Raw genomic sequence first — 18,649 nt, forward strand, 5'->3', positions numbered from 1 at the left:
AAAGAAAGGTGCACTGCCACTGACAAGCGACATAGCGAACGGTGGATTTCAAAAGTATCGCGTTATTCACGACTAGCTACGAATTATTGAGAACAATCTTGACCTCGCCAAAGCGAGCCGCAACAATTGAAGCAATTGAATGCACAGTCTATGCATTCTATTGTTTTCTTTTCTTGGTGACAGAGGTAAGATAGGACTTCCCGGTATGAAAGTACGGAACACGAAAGAAAATCCGGTTGTCGATAGTTGAAAAAGTTTTCGACGTGGTCCGCTAATTCATGTTGCCTGATCGTTGCTATATCTATTTAGAGAGAAACCATTAGTGCGCAGGGTATAGAAGAAAGTTTGCCTGTGAATACTCACCTGGCTCGGAGCGGCATTCTATGACGCTCTCTAGTTGAAGCAGTTGCTGTAGCAGCCATAGTCATCCTTGGCACAGCCGAAGACGCACTCTTGAGCGTCAGACTGGCGTTGCTCTAGATCTCGCTTGTCGTTGAAACAGTTAGCCACGCAGGAGTAGTCATGGCCGCAGGCGCCAACGCAGGCAACGCTGTCGTCATGGGCGTTGGTGGTGGCGGCGCTAACGCCAAAGGAGAGGGCGGCCAAGGCGTTGAGGAGGGCGGTGAACTTCATTTTGACTAGTAGTAATGTGAGGTAAGGTAGTGGTGAGAATTGTGGTTTGAGATGGAGATAGCGTGAGTGTGGTGATAGGCTGGTTGAGATGTATAGGACAGAAGGGCGAGATGCTGTACTATATAGTCGGAAATCAAAACTGACAAGCAGACAAGGGCCCTGTTGATTCATACACCGAGAAAAAGCCCATTCAGGACAGAACAACAAATCCTTAACTTAGCGACTCTTGGCCTCCTGCGATAGTGGGTAATGGGTGCCATGTGTAAAACAAAGTCAGACGCCCATAAAGTCATCCCCACCCCAGACTGTGGCTCATGCATCCACTTCTGAGCCATCTTCGACCGTCGTTGAGCGACTCATGCCAACCGAAAGCGGTGTACAAGCAATGGTAGTTAAGGAGAACAAAATAGTGCAATGCTGCCGAAGCAGTAATGCGGAACTCGTTGCAAGACGCTGCCTTTCTCTTTCTTTTCAACCCTGTGAAGAGTGGCGGAAACCAGTGTCTATAAACAGCCATTTAGTGTGGGTTGGGATACCTATGAAGCTCGTATAGAAAGTCAATTCATCGGTTCATATGTGGAAAACCGTCGGCTTGTGGCGACTCGAAGCCGATCGCTGCATCCTGGAACCCATCGAACCCGGCGCTGCTAAGACGCAAAACTAGTAATGACGAAAATCCCGCCACGGTGCGATCAAATTTGCAAGAGACGAGGTTCTTCGAGGTAGGGTACTATTGATCACGACTCGGATGTATTTGTTGAAAAGGAAAAGGGAAAAGGAGCGAGCAAAAGGTTTCAATACGGGGCTGATACTGAAGTACAAATATAACGAATAGGGCATATATTATCTTATATTATAATACTCTTAAAGAAAAAGTAACATAAAATATAAATAGGCTGAAAAAGGATAATTTAAAATTCTAAAGCGCTATATAAAAAGGTATTAAGAATAAGAGAAGTATAAGGCGCTTTAGTATAGAAACAAGCCTAATTGTATAATATTATATTTCTTTATTTTTTCTTTTAAACTAGCTTTTTTTTTCTAGTTTCTAGCTTAGAAATATTATAAAGCAGCTTTAAAAACTACACCTATCCGCCCGCCCAAGAACGTAGATTTAAGAAATCTGCGGGTGCGTTCCTTTTATTTCCCCGAGAGATATAAAGAACTTTAGCGGGGTCTTAGTTTACTATTTATTCTCTTAAACTATGGCGATGTGTGGGATAGGTGTTCAGGTTGAAGCGACTGACGGACCTGCAATCAAGTGGGATGAGGTTAAAACGTAGAACGCTCCTTTGTAAAAGTGTTAGAATGTCGCGATCGGGAAGTAATTTGAAGAAATTTCAATGCTTGGTCATTGTTTCAGGACTTTTGTCGCATTTATCTACCCCACTGTTTCGCGGCGCTGTGAGCCCATTATGGACAACTGGTTGCTTCCCCAGCACTCACCGGCCGCTGTGATAGCATGGTGGCTCGGTACTTCAGTTGGTTGATCGGACCAGGCAACACTACGTATTTGGCGCCGAATAAGGGCCAGAGCTCTCGCCCGAGCGGATACAGGCCACGGTCCCTGGATCATTGCATCGCTTGGGTCGTTCCCGGATGTTGAGCGGATCTTTCAAAGCCCGTCCACCGAAAGCGAGTCCGACCACCACCATTCTCTATAGTGGCTGACAGACTGGGAAAGCACCAAGGTAGGGCTGTCATCTAGAACAGAATGTACTAGTAGTCGTCATCCGCGGAAATACGTAGGCCGGGACCCAGGAACGCGCAAATCTATTGGTTCCGCCAATAGAAATGTCCTGTTCATCCCAACTGTTGACATTTCGATGGGACCTGCCATTCCAAGCCCGCTCGGGCCACCTTGAGCAACCGGTACGAGGCTCGGTACGAGGTTGCTTGAAAACATGATGAATGGCACCAACGACTTGATGCGGTCTAAAAAAAAAACCTTGCCCCTTTTAACACCACACGAACCGCGATTATCGACCACTTAATTATGGATCTTCTTTGTGATAATGCTCTCGCCCCTTTATTTCTCACCCGGCAGCGACGTCAGATGCTAGGGGGGGAGGGTGTACGACTGCCGTGGACTGCTCTATATTGATGTGGGCTTGTCAATGCTCATGGGGGCGAAGGGGGTCTTGTACGGATTCGTACCGCCCACGCCAACAGTACGATGGAATCCACGAATCCACAAGCAAGGCTTAGTACGATTTTGGCGTTCTTGAAGACTGAAGTCAGAGACGATCTGGGGATGGGAGAGATGACGATAGCTGGAATAGGGGCTCAGTGGTAATCCTTTCTATCTCAAATATCGCTTTCGACAATAGATAAATGAAGATGCTTCTTTGCTGATTTCTCCTCAGAACTTTCATCACTCGTTCATCAATCATTCTTTCATCTCTCGTTCATGATGGTTTTTCGATCTGTCCTCTACCTCCTGCTGGCTGGCTCTGCCGCTGCAAGTAGCCACGAATTCGGCCGCCGGGACCTCTTGGTCACTGAAAGCGTGAAGACCTCTTGCGACCAGCTCAGTGCGATCGCCTCCAACGCCACTCTCTTCCCCAACACCACAGCATATGAGACTCAGCGCATCAACGTCTGGGACAAGAGAGCTAATCGTAACCCGGCTTGCATCTATATGCCCAGCACTGCGGATGATGTGGCCAAGGCGATTGAGATCTTCTACACCAACAAAGCGCCGTTCGCTATCAAGGGCGGAGGTCACATGAACGTAAATCCAACCTGATTCCTTCTGGCATTTGGCTTCCACTGACTGTCGGGATACCAGTACCCTGGGGCCAACACAATCGACGACGGAATTCTCCTGGCCCTGAACAACGTTAATGCCCTCAAGGTCAACGCCGACGAGAACACGATCGAAGTTGGACCGGGCAACAAGTGGGTGGACGTCTACACGGCTCTGCACCCATACGGACAATACACCATTGGCGGCCGTCTCAAGACCATTGGCGTCCCGGGACTCACCCTAATCGGCGGTATCAGCTACTTCCTCAATAAATATGGATGGACAATGGACAACGTCCTCAGCTACGACGTCGTCCTCGGAGACGGAACCCAGATCGTTGCCAACAGCACGTCAAACCCTGACCTTTTCTGGGCTCTCAAGGGTGGCGGCAGCAATTTTGGTCTTGTCACCAAGTTTGTGCTGAAGACGTACAACATTCCCCAGGTCGCCAGCACCCTACAAAACTTCCCCGAGTCCTCCATCCCTGCCTTCCTCGAAGCGACTTGCAACATGGTGCTTTACGACGACGGAAGCGTGGCTTCCGGTGCCGTCATCACACTTAACTACAATGTGACTACCAAGGTGCCCAGTGCCCAGGTCTTCGGTCTGCAGGAGAAGGTTGAGTCGCCGCCTTCGCGCTTTTCCAACTTTACTGCCATTCCTGATGCGACTAGCCGTACGCACAACGTGACGGAACCCGTCTACTGGCACTCACAAATGATATCTCCTAATCAGTTGTTCCGGTGAGTCTCCTGAACCAGCTGTTGACCTTGGAGCTCTGCTCACTTCTATTTCCAGTATTCAGTTCGCCCACCAGACCATGGAGCCCAACGCTACCCGCCTCTACGAAATTTACCAAGCCTGGGTTGAAGCCATTCAGGATGTTTCTGACGTAGAGGGTCTCCGCCCTGGTTTGGTCCTAAACCTTCTCCCCAAAACCGCGGCTTCTGTCGCCAAGACGAACGGTGTTGGTAATACTTTTGGACTCGACGACGATCAGTCCTACATTTGTACGTGTAGTGGAACTGTTACTTCATTTTAAAATTGTATTAACGATTTTCTTAGTGTGGCAATTTACCACCTCATGGGCCCGCGAGGAGGATGATCTGAGAATGACCACATGGCACCAATCCCTTCTTGCACGCCACCACGAAATCAACAAGCAGCTGGGTATCGCTACCGAGTTTGTCTATATGGGCGACGCTGGCGAGTGGCAGAAGCCTTTTCCGGCATACGGCGCTGATAATCTCGAGAAAATGAGACAGGTCCGGGATCAGTACGACCCTGACCTTGTCTTCACCAAGCTCAACTGGGGTGGATTCAAGCTGGGATACTAAATAGCCGAGAAAATGAGAAATGGTGCCTGATATAGGCGCACAACCCTCCCGCATCAAGACATGTCTCTAGGAGAAAAGTAGCCTATCCAGACTTTTACGCAGTCTTCGATTCTTTCCATAATTATCTCGAGTTGAATAGCTCTCATTTATTGGATGCGGATTGCATTAATCTCAATCCCTTCGGCTCTTGTATGCATGAGACAGTATAAGTGATACATCACGGGTTGGTGAATATTTAACACTTCGCACTCTCCTACGTCTCCTGTGGCGGTTGAAGCGAATGGTTTCGACCAATGTCACGCCGGGGCGGTATAGGTTTGGCGTCTAGATTGTATGAGTAAAGACTCAAAATAAAATCGAGGTTGGTAGGCAATCTCTAGTGGTACTAAGTAAGCTGTGTCCGCTTTAAGAGGACGTATAATTATATTTCCGTTGACCAAGCTTCGGACGGTGGAATGGAAGTAATGTCTGACCGAGAAAATGTCAAAACATGAATATTCATTATCATCAAGCAGTTGTTAGAAGGCATTCATCTGAAATTTTCCTCGGTGCTGCCACGCCAAGTGCTTCCTTGAAAGATGCCTGCCGGAACACGCGCATTCACGTTGGCTGCCTAGGACTTGAATTACTCTACTGCAATAGCCGCGTAATTCATGTGGTCTAAAGATGGGTAAACCCGAAGGTGGGTGATGCACGGTCTTGCCCGAAGGCTGTGCGTGGACGCACCCGCGGTCGCGCTGGAGTGAGCAACTTCTCAATTTCCAATCAAATCCCCAGTATGCCTGACCTCTCCAGTCTTCTCTCGGAATCCCGCAAAAGCCCTTCTATGATCCATCATGTTCATTTCACGTCTTCCAAATCGAGGTACTGAAATTCCAAGCTTCATTTTGAGACGGTGAATGATAACAAGACAACGTTTCAATAGGGCTTACGTGATCATATCAGGTTGTGTAGATCATATGTCAAATGCCGTCTTACAGATCTGCGTAACTCATTTTGTTCATCATATTGGGCCAGCCGGACTGGCTTCTGCACAAAACCCCGCGCAGACTTGCAGATAGTAAGCTTACGTAGTACGAAAACTCCTTAGGAGGCGAACCGTATTCAGACTTGTCAATCTGAATAAAAGCTTGACACATTCTTAGCAAATGCTTGTTTACCTAGGGCGCCCCATTATGCCCCCTTACACAGCAAAGTGAAGCCCCACGTAACGCACTCAACAGCAAACACAGTGACAAGATGTCCTCGCCCTTGTCCTTGGTTTACGGACCACGCTCTCCTCCTCTATGGAACAAAACACTGGCAGATCTGATCCATGAACAGGAGCTCAAGTATGCGGATCGAGAAGCAGTTGTTGTGCCCTGGCAATCAATTCGTCTTACTTATAGTAGACTCGGACAACGCAGCGCCTTGTTGGCCAAGGCTCTACTGGGCGGAGGCTTCAAGCGCGGTGACTGCGTGGGCATCATGGCTGGGAATTGTTACCAGTACATCGAGGTATTCCTTGGAGCTGGGCGTATCGGCTGTCCCGTCGCTGTCTTTAACAATACATTTTCGCCTCGAGAATTGAAGGCAATGATTGAGCGCACCGGTTCGTACCGAAACACCCAGAGAATACTACAATATGTGCTAATTCAAACCTGGTAAAGGTTGCAAACTGATCTTCATGGCCCCAGAGGTTGGCAACAGAAGTCTGCATCATTAATAATGGTCGCTACCTGGGCCTCGCAATGGAACTTACGGAAGAGGACGTCTTGTGTAGCCCGCCGCCGTTGTTTCATGCCTTCGGCCTCGTCATAGGCTTCCTGACATCGTTTTGCCACGGTAGCAAGATTGTCTTTCCAGCCTCGACATTTGACGCAAGTGCGGCTGTCGATGCTATAGTTCAGGAAAAGACAACAGCACTGCTCGGCGTGCCATCTATGCTGTTGGCTATCCTCGAGGAACTACAAAAGACACCTCGGCGTATCGAGACGGTACGCACCGGAATGTGTGGAGGCTCAGCAGTATCCCCGGCCCTTATACGTCGGCTGGAACAGGAGATGAGCCTCCCGCACATGCTTTCCGCGTTCGGCATGACTGAGACCGGCCCAGTAACCTTCGCTACCTCGATTGAGGACACCCGTAACAATATTCTCGGTACTGTGGGCCAGGTGCTTCCACACTTTGCCGCCAAAGTAGTGGATGGCGAGGACAATATCGTGCCACGTGGGACGCGGGGCCACATCTGCACAAGCGGGTATGGGCTGCAGCAAGGTTACTGGAGGGACGAAGCCCAAACAGCACAGGCTATGAAGTCAGACGCGGACGGGGTTAGGTGGATGTATACCGGCGACGAAGGCTTTCTTGATCAAGCCGGATATATGCACATCACTGGCCGTATCAAGGACATAATTATTCGAGGTAGGCCCTCTTTGTCCCGATTAAAATCCCCTCTCCGTATTCGCTAACCGTGGGTTTGACGCCTTTTGTAGGCGGTGAGAATATCTCACCTATTGAGATTGAGGACCGTCTGCTCGAGCACCCTGGCGTTAATGAATGCTGTGTGGTAGGCCTGGAGGATTCTCTGTACGGCGAAGTAGTGTCCTGCTTCCTGGGAAGTTCCGGGGGAACACGACCGGATGACCAAGAGATACGATCCTGGGTCACGGCAGAAATGGACCACACCAAGGCTCCTCGTTATATCTTCTGGCTCGGAGAATCGGACGTTGGCGAGGAATTGCCCAAGACAGGCAGTGGCAAGTATCAGAAGCATTTGATACGCGCTCAAGGCAATGCGTTGGTGGTGAAGAGACGTAATGTCCGGCCGAAGCTATGAGTAGCGATGGAGTACATACAACGCACAACAGATGGTCAAGATATACCACCTGGGAACGAGAAGTGAAGTGGTCAATGTTGAAAGCGCGGTCAATTTCAGCTCAAGGGCTGCAGGATGCAAATGCAATACTGAGATACAGCGTCTATGTGGTGATGGCTGCGCGGTGACCGGGTGTATGGTAGATTCAGGGAATTTCTCAGATGTTAGAATAGGAAAGTCCATAAATGTTTATTTGAGATTGGCAGACTAAGTTGGTATTCAAGTTGTCGACCAAGTGAGTGCACAATAGTCGTTCCAGGGAGCGTTCATCACTTGAGTTGCTCTATACTTCAGGAGTATTAATACGTTGGCAGTAGATTTTGATGTGGAGAATTTGTTTTCGAGTCCCAACTTTTCGATAAACGATCGCAATTGACAAACCTACTTGCACAAGCCCCGAACCCAGCGAAGAGGACTATGAACCCCACAAATGTGATTATTAGTGATTGTGAAGATGACGATTTTCTATCAGATCATATACTGAATCAAGAGTTGGCCAACTAAATGCTACCTACCATTTAGTTCGGGAAAACCGGTCATATGGTACGGATTATCCGGGATTGCTTTACCAGGAACATATAAAAGGACCGAATAACCCCTCCCGAACCGCGGTACCTTGGAAAACATAGCTGGCTCTCTGCTACTCGTTCCGGAGCGGCTCCGAGGCGGTCACTCAGCACTACGCCTTCCCAAGGACGTCGCAGGCATGTATACATTGTCACTAAACGAACCGAACAGCGTCCCCAACCGAGCCGAGCCGGTGAACTGCCTCGTGCAACTCCCTTGCCCATTCCCCGCAGCGACCCAAGATATGACTGTCCCCCTTAATGCATGATATTGTGGGGTATCTTCGCGGCACTTCCCCAGGATTTCTTGAATTCCGGGGTAAAACGACCCTGGTCTTCAGGGGGCCTTGTCTTTTCGGACGTCCTTTCTACGCACACCATTTTTCGAATATCATCTTCGCTCTACCTCTATCCGAGTCAGTCGTCTAGCGACCAGCTTGCGTAGTATACCCACTGTGCGGGTTGCAAGACCCCCACTATAGGCTGTCTGCAAATAGTCGTCTCCGTTCAGAGAGCAAGGCCCTGTCTGTAGCGCCGTTCCGTTCTCTAATTGCGCACGGTGGCATTAACAGCGTCATATGGGTCTATTTGTACGCCAAGCCATTACCTAGCCTATATAATTGTGATTGCACATAGGAACGCAATGCTCGTGGTGAAATAGACCGAGCCCGACGATCAGAAAAAGCTGGTTACGTTATATATAATCTTGCAAGTCCTCGAGTCTGAAATCTCATCATAATGGAGTTGGACCAGCTTTCTAGAGACCCATTCTGGCTCTGAGCCAATATGGCCATGAAGAAGCTCGTCTGCCTCGCCAGCATTGCTGCGCAACACCTCGTTGCAGCTCGAGTCATTGGCTCCCATGACCGAAGGTGAGAGTTCAATTTCAAGATCTTCATTGCTCAGAACTTGGTCGACTAACCTGTGCGACCTAAGAGCCGACGATGTCTTTGTCCCAGTCGGTGTCGCGGTTGGAACCGCCCCACAGGTCCAAACGCAGCAGTACGCGCCATTTACGCTCGACGACACCACCCCGGTGGCCACGCTCAACTACGGCGGCGAAAGCGCGGGATACCCTTTCTTCGAGGTATCCTCGCTCACCGAGCCACTGCAAGTCGAGGTAAAGTACACCGAGGAGTTCGGTGGGCTGAATCAGCCGTTCAGCGACGGGCCTTTCGCGTACAGCAACCAGCTCGGGAATACGTTCCGGGTAGAGACTTTCAACATCACCACCACGGGGATACTCGTGGCTCCGCTACTTCAGGGAGGCCAGAAGTGGCAGTCGCTTCAACTGCTGACCCCGGGGTCAGTCTCATTTTCCCAAGTTGGTTTTGAGGCCACCATCGACACGGTCCAGCCGGAGGATCTCCCTGGGCAGTTCAGCAGCGATGACGAGATTTTGGATGAGATCTGGAAACTTGGTGCCAGGTCAGCCACGGCGGCCTGTTTCGACAAGGGCTCGCAGAAGGCTATTTGGGAGGTTGATGCTGAGAAAGGCGTGTTGGCGAGAAATTCGCGTCCATCATTGACAGCGGAAGCCACGGCATGGGGGAATTATACGCTCGAGTTCGACACTTTGATCCAGAAGGGGGGCAGCTGGTGGTCAGTTGTGAGTACATACTTCCATGACGGAAAGACGCTGAATGATTGCAATGTGAAGCTCACCATTTCTAGGCGGCACCCATCAAGGGTAACGGATACACCATGCTTCTTACCGGAGAGCTCCCAGAGGCGACCCGGTTCGCGAACACGAACACTTCCTTAACGCCACCGAACACCATCTCTCTGGCATTTGGCGTCGACTTTGTCAACCAAACGACACTTACTACCTGGGTACTGGACGTTTTCGAGGTCCCATTCGCAGTGCAGGAGAATACATGGCACCACATCACCACCTCACTATCACCAAGCGGATACCTGGCAGTCTCCATCAACGACACCCAAATCTTCAACATCTCCCGGGCCGCCTACCCGCTCGCCACAGGTGCCTTCTCAGGCTCGTTCGGCTTCGGCGCCTACCAAGACCAAGCAGCCTACTTCAGGAACGCCGAGGTCCACGACACCGCTAACGGCACGTCCCTCTACTCGAACGCCCTCACGAGCCAGGTCGCCTTAGTTGAGGACGGCACCGCAGAGGTGGCCGCGAGCGTGTGCCTGGACGGACCGAAGCGAGACCGGCTGGTCTGGCTGGGCGACTTCTACCACACGGCGCGGATCCTGGCGGCGAGCACGTCGCGCGTCGACCACTCGCGCGGCACGCTGCAGTTCCTGCTCGACTCGCAACTGGCCAACGGGCAGCTTAACATCTCGCCCAACCTCGGCTACGACGTCAAGGCCACGGCCGAAGCGATGGCCGCGCCCGCGGGGAGTTTCGGCCTGCCCGACTACCAGATCCTGGGGCTCATCTCGTTCGGCGACCACGTGCGACTGCACGGCGACGTCGAGTGGGCGCGGGACACCTGGGAGGGGTGGCAGAAGACGATCGACTGGTTGCTAGGGACCATCAATGGCACCACGGAGCTCGTCACGCTCCCTAGCCCTTTTGCGTTCATCGGCGGCCCTGACGCCGGATCGCCCGTCTCGTGCGCCACGGTCCAGGCCCTGAGCGGTGTCGCCGACGTAGCCGCCGCGATAAATGACACCGAGTCAGCAGAGCGCTATAGAGCCGCTGCTTCATCACTTACCGACGCAGTCAACGCGAAGCTCTGGAACGAGGGTATCGGAGCGTACTCGTACTCCATCTACAACCTCACCGACATCTCCGTCCCAGGGACCGCCTTCTGCATTACTTCGGGGGTAGCGTCGCCAGACCAGACAGCCCGCTCGATCTCAGCGCTGTCGAGCCTGCGCCTCGGACCAGGCTACAAGGACTCGTCGGCAGTTTCATCGACCGACCCGGATGTCAACATCTCGCCCAACACGAACGGCTTCTTGCTGCCGGCCCTGTTCCAGGGCAACGCGACGGCCGAGGCGGGCGAGCTGCTGCGGGAGCTCTGGGGCGCCATGCTGGCGAGCAACGAAACGAACGTCGGCGCCAGCTGGGAATATGTCAACTCGGCGACGCTGGCGCCCGGGCTGGGCCTCTTCACCAGCCTCAGCCACCCCTGGGGCGGGGCGCCGACGTACGTGCTGACCGAGTGGGCGGCGGGGTTGAGACCCGCGGCAGGGGTCGAGGGCTTTGGGTATAAGTCGTGGGTTCTTGCGCCTGAGACTGGGGCCCAGTTGGGGCTGAAGCAGGCGAGTGCGAGGGTCGTCACGCCGTTTGGGGATCTGAGTGTTGAGTGGGAGGTTGAGGGGCAGAATGTCTCTGCTACGATTGAGGCACCGGCCGAGACGAGTGGCAGCTTTGTCTATGGAGACCATGTTGTGGCTTTGAGTGGCAACACCACTTATCAGTTCTCCGTAGATATTTCCACATGATCTGTCGTAGATAAATTTGACAGACTCCTTGAACTGCACACTATGGGTTTTACAGAGGCCACTAACAGAAGTAGTTCATGGGCTGTTGCATGCTCGTTTCGCACTCGACGGGGGTATCTCGACCGATACCATCACAGGTGTGCCACGTTCATGTCAAATGATTAATGAGGCAATACATGGCTATGCGACAAGGTAAGAGTGTTGTTTGGTTTGTTATGCTGTCTGATGACGCGATAAAACCTAGTATTTGAAATTTAGAAGAGACAGTCAGGTTGTATGGATGCGGGGCGATCCTCCCTATATTTAAGTCATGTCAGCCTGCTTGCGTAATTATCGGTGAGCACAGGACCATGTTTTCCCGGGACAACACCCATTTATGTCGAATGATGGCATGTTGGCTGCTTCTTCGAGTGCAAGAGATTGCGAGTTTTGCCGCAGTGAAACACCAGTAAAATGGTTTCGTGGACGCATGCAAATAACGGTGAACAAACGGCCACTGTCTACCTTCTTTTCCGTAAGCATAAAGGCGAACCGAAAGATGAAATTGATCAGCTGTGTTTTGATCGGAAATGGTTGGAGCGTGAGGGGCGCCTCATGTCTTAAGTCTGTCTCTTGCATTGCTTGTGCTCATCTGATGGCCTGATCGATAGCGAGTGGCTCTTCTTGAAGCATATCATGAAGTCTGAAAGGATTGTACTAGCATGCCGTGAAACAAGCTCGCGTGAAATGCAATCTCCTCTATTTTGACTGACCATTAACAGCCCTTTTAATTCGCATCCCTGGCATTATATTAAAAGTGGTGTATTCTCTAGAGTATTTTAGCGAGACTGACTAAGTCTTCCCAAAATTCTCTCATATCCTTTATTGCGGACTGCCAGGCTTTTAACTCTCTGCCAATTACTCATCCAGAACTATCTCCCCACACTTGAGCATGTATAGTGACCGGTATTTAGGTTAGCTTGCCAGGCGTCTAAGCGCAACCACTATTGGCTATGGCCTTTGATGGTGGGCTTGGACTGATGACAGTCACTTGACAGGACGCGAAGGCATTCTCACCAGGCCAACAAGAATTAGATCCATCAAAAACTTGTCGAATCGGGGAGAAAAGTTTTAGGCGAGCTCAGCGTTGATCCTGAGCATTGGATTGGCTGCTTTTGTCACGCGCCTGACTCTCGTGGGTCCCGTATAGGAACTCACTTACTCACCTTGGACTGTACTTGGATTTCTTAGTTGGCGACGGTCCAAGGCTGCCTGCCGGCGGATCAATGGTAGCGTGTATTGGCGGCATTTGTCTCAGACAGTGAACAATAAGTGTGCTTCGGAGTGAATGATCCGAGGGGTGCTGGAGAGTTAGACAATGAGTCCCATGTAGTCTTTTTCTTTTTATAATCCTGTTGTTCAGCACTTTTGCTTGACGTTCGCAAGAGTCGGACGTTTTTATACAACGGATTTTCCCAGACCGTGGCTCTCATAACTAACGAGGTCGCCGTATGAAACAGAAGATGTCCATCTAACATCCACAGGTCAGCTTAAGATGGACGCAAAAGAAGTGAAAGACACGGTATGTCCACGTCTGCTTCACGCTCTCGAAAGATGTCCACATCGATGGCTAAGACGGTCTATTCCCCAGATTTTTGTCGCATGGCCACCGCGGCCAAAGCCGGATAACAACGAGACTGCCAGGTTTAGCAATACCCAGGCCTCGGCCAGCCTGCCAGCAACAAGTAGCACCTCAGCCGCCACGCGGTCGCAACTGAAGGCCAAGCGAGCTCCCGCAAGGGTCTGCGGGTTCTGCAAGCCTTATCTCGGTGCGGATGGGGTCTGCCATCACAGGAACAGGTCGTATCATTTCGTCCATCTGGGCGGGCGGTCGGTGGCGCGCGTACACAAGCCGATAAAGGGTCGGGGATCGAAGCAGAAGGCGGTAGCCGCCGCAACCGAAGAGGACTCAAAATCGATGACGGAGACGCTGTGAAATTGTGCGGCTTATTTCGATTCACGGGCGCGAAAATATGCCTTGTTCAATCAATCCGCTGCATTATGTCGATTTGGGGGCCGTGGATTGGAGGACAAGAGAGCTGCGTCATGGCAACAAAGCCAGGCGTTGCGGATAGGCAAACTGCTTGTCGTTGTCCAGCATCGGTGTTGTGGCGTTACATTTGAGTTTTGCTCTTTGTCAGGAGCTTCGGACGACAGTCGCAAGACAGCACGGATGAAAAGGATGAGAGGATCAAGTGATTAACTGCTGAATGCCAAGTCTCGTGATCGGGGAGGCCTGTCGAACGTGGACTGAGCTAATGTGGGACGACTCCCCGCGTTGCCGGTCATGCAATGCTGGTGTCGCATGGCATGCGAGGGCGAGGGCGAGGGCTGGGAATTGGCTTCCAATAGTGCCGTGTGTCGGCTGGCAATAGCCCTTCTCGGTCCCAACAATATCTGGGCAGCTGTCGCTAATTAAACAATCAGTAGCGAGCGGCGCGGCATGCGATGCAGGCAGAGCCGCCTCCCAGTGTTGTTGAGAAATTGAACCAGCAAAAGCGGGAGACGGCGAGGAGCTGCAGCCGTGTAAGCCACCTGGTTGCCCGTTTCGGAAACGCCCAGAATCACCCTGGGCTGCGATTGCAGGGGAGAGCTTTCTTGCTGTGGCTTTGCCGCCCCACTCGCCGTTTGCGTGTCATTGTCCAGGCCCCTGTGCCTGTGCTGCACTGCTGACTGGTGAACTGAACCTGGTATCCTGGGAAGCAGTCGAGTGACGTTGGGGATCGCCGACTAGGAAAAGTATTCACGTGCATGTCCATCAGTGGCGTCGACGAGGGCAAACACAACGAGACATGACAGACCACATCATTGTTCCAGAAAATGACCGACCTCAGCCCTATCATGCTGATTGTAGAATATTGACTCTGTATGTACTGCAATACTAGACTGCACACTCTGCAGTGCTATACGAGAGAGACACTGGAATGCTTTCACCGTTGTAGCAGACAGACAGCAAAATAAACAGTCTAATAAAAAGACAGCTCTCAAAACGCGGCACTACCACCCAAGGGACGTGCAGGAGGAGATTCAATTTCTCGGATGCGAATATGTACATGGTCCGACCCTTGCGCGACCATCTCACCTGCAGAACTCAAAAAATGTGCCAGTGTGCACCGGTGGATGAAGCTCGAGCTTGTCCGAGGGGCTGGGCGTAGCAGCCAAATTCAATTCAATCCGGCTCATTTCCGCCAGTGTGTGCTGTGCTGCCTCGCGTCGTGATGTGGTGTGTTATGTTGCAGTGCAGCCGAAGCAGCAGCAGCAGGAGCAGCAGGAAGCACGAAGGGTGGTCTCGCTTGCAGCTACCTAGGTAGTACACGCATACAAGAAAATTAGAAGAACAGGACGAGAGAGAGACAAGTGACAAATGATTGACACGAGAGGCAGAGGCGGGAAAGAAGAAAAAAAAACTTGAAAAACAAACGGTGGGCAGAGAGATGGATCGAACATTCGTCCAGTCTCTCCAACCGTCACCGAGCTTCGACATGCCATGTGGGACGTGGTACCTTGGACTTGTACATCATCTGTTAGGCATCTCCAGGCCAACCGCAGACTCCTGCTATCACCGCGCCGAGCTACTGCATGTCCCCTTCCCTTGTCGCTGCAGCAGGCAGGGAGCTCCACCCTCCACCCTGTCTCCCTGCAACCTGCACCCAGCTCCCCCAATTCCCATGGGGTCAACAGAGGATCGTCGGTTTCCTGGCGCCCGCGTTTTTGCTCTCATGACCTTTCTCTCCTCACCACCAGTCGCCACCCCGCGACGCTTTTGTACTATATCCGTGGCATAGCGGCATAGCATTGCTCTTTCTGCATTCTTTCCTTCCCATTTCGCCCCCATCCCACCCTGCTACCGCACACAATGGCTGCGCAGAACGGCGAGGACGTCTACGTCACGGTATGTGGATCGTGAGGAGTTGGAGCTGGTGCTGCCCGCGCCCGGAGCTGCCATTGGAGCTCGACACACTCAACACTTCCCCGTGGGGTTGGCGAGTCAGGACAGCAACTGGACGGGACAGGACAGGACAGAGCAGAATAACCAGAGCTAACAATTGTGCTTCAACAGCTTCTGCTCAGCGACACATATCTTCCAGGTACGTCCAGCGAGATACATCCAATTGCTCCCAGAAACCCGCGTTTTGTCTGACTTCCAAGCAGGAGCTTTGGTGCTCGCCCACTCCCTGCGCGATGCCGGAACCACCAAGAAACTGGCCGTCTTGGTCACGCTCGACACTGTGTCGGCCGAGGTCATAACGCAGCTCAAGGTGCGTCTGTCCCCAGAAATCACACTTACAGGAACACCTGCTAAGGCCTGGCCGGAAGTCTGTCTTCGACCATGTAATACCGGTCCCCCGCGTACGAAACGAAAAGCCGGCGAACCTCTACCTTATGGACCGCGCCGATCTTCACTCTGCATTCACAAAGATCAACCTGTGGAAACAGACCCAGTTCAAAAAGATCGTGTACATAGACGCAGATGTCGTCGCTTACAGGGCCCCCGACGAGCTGTTCGATTTAGACCACCCTTTTTCCGCCGCCCCAGATATCGGGTGGCCTGATCTGTTCAATACGGGAGTTATGGCCCTGACGCCAAATATGGGCGATTACTATGCACTGAAGGCCATGGCCGAGAGAGGTATTTCGTTTGACGGCGCAGACCAGGGCTTGCTGAACATGCACTTCAAGAACAACTACAACCGCCTCAGCTTCACCTACAATGTGACACCGTCCGGCCACTACCAATATGTTCCCGCTTACCGCCACTTCCAGTCCAGCATAAACATGGTCCATTTCATCGGAAGCGAGAAGCCGTGGGCTCAGGGCAGAGAAGCATCCTCTGGAGGAGGCACGCCTTATAATGAGATGCTTGGTAGATGGTGGGCTGTGTACGATCGCCACTACAGACAGCCGGTAGGTTTTCTTGCCGCCCTCCACCGGTCACTGAACAGAAACTGACGTCTACGGCAGTCCCCTCCCCTCACACCGACGGACGCGACTCAGAAGCACAAGGTCCCCGAAATTGTCCAGTACTTTGTCAAAGGCGAATTTCAGCCAAAAACAACCACCTATGTTGTTCCGACCGGCCAGCCACCGCTCCACCAAGGTAGATCCACACATGATGCGTATCATCATGCGCCACCACCCTCGCAACCTGACCACCACCACCAGCATCACTACGAGCAGCCTCATGAACATCACCATCATGAGCCTTCGCCCCCACACCACCATGAGAAGTCTCATCCTGGAGACTACGTCCCGCACCCTTATATACCCCCTTCCGTCCCTAGCGATTCGTTGAGTAATGTTGTTGAGGGGACAAAAGCTGAGGCTCGAGAAGAGCAGGTTTCGGGGCCCCAAGGATGGGCTCCTGTAGTACACCATGAGGAGAGGGAGCATAAGCCTGAGCGACCCCCAGCCGAGTACAGCTGGGATGCTCAAAGGTGAGGAATGCCCCCGCCATTGCTCGTGCGAACACGGTTGCTAACGGCAAGCAGACAACCTCCGCCTGCAGATTCCAAGCCTGAGGCTCTGAATTTCCCGCAGACGCATTACGAGATGTCTTCCGATCCAGCTCCATTCGTCCCTCCTCAGCGATACCCAAGCCCTCCGAAGAACATGTGGTATGAGGTACCCAAAGAAAAACCTGCTTCACGAGCCGAGAAGCCCCGGCCGATCTTCCCCTGGGAAATTGAACAGCCGAGGCCCTCCCGCGTTTTCGCTGACGAACTATACCCTCCCGAGCCATCTTTGACCGAGGGTTCGACCGTTGCGCCATCCGGTAGGAGGACATTTTCACTGGAATCCCACACGACGATGACTGAGCCTTCTATGACAGAGTCATCCATCGCGGATCACAAGAGCGAGCCAAGCTCCCCCGCCACGCCTACCATCCGGGTCACCCATTCTGATCCCTGGGCCTCCTTCACACGGGTCAACGCGTGGGACGATGATCCTGCTATTGACAAATACGTGGGTTCAATGCCATTATACCGGAAGCATAGGAGCTCAGGCAGTATCGTGGGTCAAGTCTCACCACGGGCTCCGGGTGGTAGTGGCGTCGGATCCCAGTCAGAGACATCAGCCGGCGCAGAATGGCGAAGACGCGGTTCCAAACTGACCGACTTCCCAACTGCTGTCGAGCGACCCAGTCTCCCTGTCACGCCTGCGCCTATTCGTCGGCCGAAGTTCTGGGGCGCTGGTGGCCCAGGAATCGACGACGAGGGTACGGACGATGGCCCCCAGCTGCCGGCGGCAGACGGCGTGCCCCAGCAGTCGGAGTGGGTATGTGTGCATGGGCGTCGGTTTAGCATCGGAGATTGCCCTTGTGACTTGACTAACTTATTCCAATATTACAAGGACCCCGTAGCGCGGCTGCAACTGCTGGCGAAGCAACAATCCGAGTTGCTGCTGCAGAAGCTCGGCGCTGGCGAGGTGTCTGGAGGTAGCGACACTGGTGGCGCGACTGGCGGAGAGAGCCACGACATACCCAACCGGCCGTTGCCCTTCGGCTCGGAAGACATCGTGTCGCCAAGGTATATCGCACGTTCGTCCAACGTCCTGAGTCCCCAGCCTGTGAAGCCACCCGGAGCGGGACCCCAGGGTATCTTGGGCCAGGGCCAGGGCGACAGCGAGGCGACACCGCGCAGCACCAGTGCGACTGCCACCGAGACAGCCAAGCCAGCAGAGCCCGGAAGCTCGATCCCGGAACCGTCATTCCACGGCCCCGGGGCGGCCTGGGAGAAGGACGAGGAGTATCTCAGCCACTCGACGGCGATGCCCCCGTCCGAGGAGGAGAGGGATGTGCTGCAGACGTGAGAAGCGCTTGCAGCTGCCGCCGGACGCGAGTATGCTGTAGCCAATGGTTTGTTACATAGTGACTCTTTACTGCCGAACTAACCAGCGCCTTTTGTTGATTTTTTGGTCCTCATTACTTACTGTGTGGAATGATGGGAATATGAGGCGGTAGCAGTGCGAGAAGAAATCGATGCTGGAACTTGCAGGATACCATTGTTGCACGGACATGAGTTTATGCGAAGAGGTTAGGATCATGTTT

At 52.6% G+C, this 18,649-nt stretch overlaps 6 protein-coding genes across 6 annotated transcripts; 5 read left to right on the top strand and 1 right to left on the bottom strand.

The window, feature by feature from the left end:
- Nucleotides 1-393: 393 nt before the first annotated feature.
- On the bottom strand, nt 394-633 carry J7T55_005178 (uncharacterized protein; the record flags this gene model as incomplete). The annotated part of the gene is made up of 1 exon (XM_053144552.1): nt 394-633. The coding sequence occupies one exon, from the start codon at nt 631-633 to the stop codon at nt 394-396; it is 240 nt and encodes a 79-aa protein (XP_052992902.1).
- Nucleotides 634-3,043: 2,410 nt separating this feature from the next.
- Nucleotides 3,044-4,719, top strand: J7T55_005179 (FAD binding domain-containing protein; the record flags this gene model as incomplete). The annotated part of the gene is made up of 4 exons (XM_053144553.1): nt 3,044-3,367; nt 3,425-4,125; nt 4,181-4,392; nt 4,448-4,719. The coding sequence occupies 4 exons, from the start codon at nt 3,044-3,046 to the stop codon at nt 4,717-4,719; spliced, it is 1,509 nt and encodes a 502-aa protein (XP_052992903.1).
- Nucleotides 4,720-5,497: 778 nt separating this feature from the next.
- On the top strand, nt 5,498-7,537 carry J7T55_005180 (uncharacterized protein; the record flags this gene model as incomplete). The annotated part of the gene is made up of 6 exons (XM_053144554.1): nt 5,498-5,583; nt 5,645-5,779; nt 5,952-6,050; nt 6,126-6,310; nt 6,409-7,122; nt 7,194-7,537. 6 exons carry the CDS (start codon nt 5,498-5,500, stop codon nt 7,535-7,537), a joined length of 1,563 nt encoding a protein of 520 aa, XP_052992904.1.
- Nucleotides 7,538-8,928: 1,391 nt separating this feature from the next.
- On the top strand, nt 8,929-11,562 carry J7T55_005181 (lpha-l-rhamnosidase; the record flags this gene model as incomplete). The annotated part of the gene is made up of 3 exons (XM_053144555.1): nt 8,929-9,014; nt 9,079-9,751; nt 9,817-11,562. 3 exons carry the CDS (start codon nt 8,929-8,931, stop codon nt 11,560-11,562), a joined length of 2,505 nt encoding a protein of 834 aa, XP_052992905.1.
- A 1,534-nt stretch (nt 11,563-13,096) lies between these two features.
- On the top strand, nt 13,097-13,537 carry J7T55_005182 (uncharacterized protein; the record flags this gene model as incomplete). Its single annotated transcript, XM_053144556.1, has 2 exons — nt 13,097-13,123; nt 13,193-13,537. The coding sequence occupies 2 exons, from the start codon at nt 13,097-13,099 to the stop codon at nt 13,535-13,537; spliced, it is 372 nt and encodes a 123-aa protein (XP_052992906.1).
- Nucleotides 13,538-15,457: 1,920 nt separating this feature from the next.
- Nucleotides 15,458-18,411, top strand: J7T55_005183 (uncharacterized protein; the record flags this gene model as incomplete). Its single annotated transcript, XM_053144558.1, has 7 exons — nt 15,458-15,493; nt 15,662-15,689; nt 15,754-15,860; nt 15,967-16,506; nt 16,564-17,036; nt 17,091-17,877; nt 17,953-18,411. 7 exons carry the CDS (start codon nt 15,458-15,460, stop codon nt 18,409-18,411), a joined length of 2,430 nt encoding a protein of 809 aa, XP_052992907.1.
- Between the last annotated feature and the right edge of the window lie 238 nt (nt 18,412-18,649).

This window comes from Diaporthe amygdali (genome assembly GCF_026229845.1).
Source record: "Diaporthe amygdali strain CAA958 chromosome Unknown NODE_17_length_903054_cov_64_435670, whole genome shotgun sequence".
In the NCBI taxonomy this organism is placed as follows: domain Eukaryota; kingdom Fungi; phylum Ascomycota; class Sordariomycetes; order Diaporthales; family Diaporthaceae; genus Diaporthe; species Diaporthe amygdali.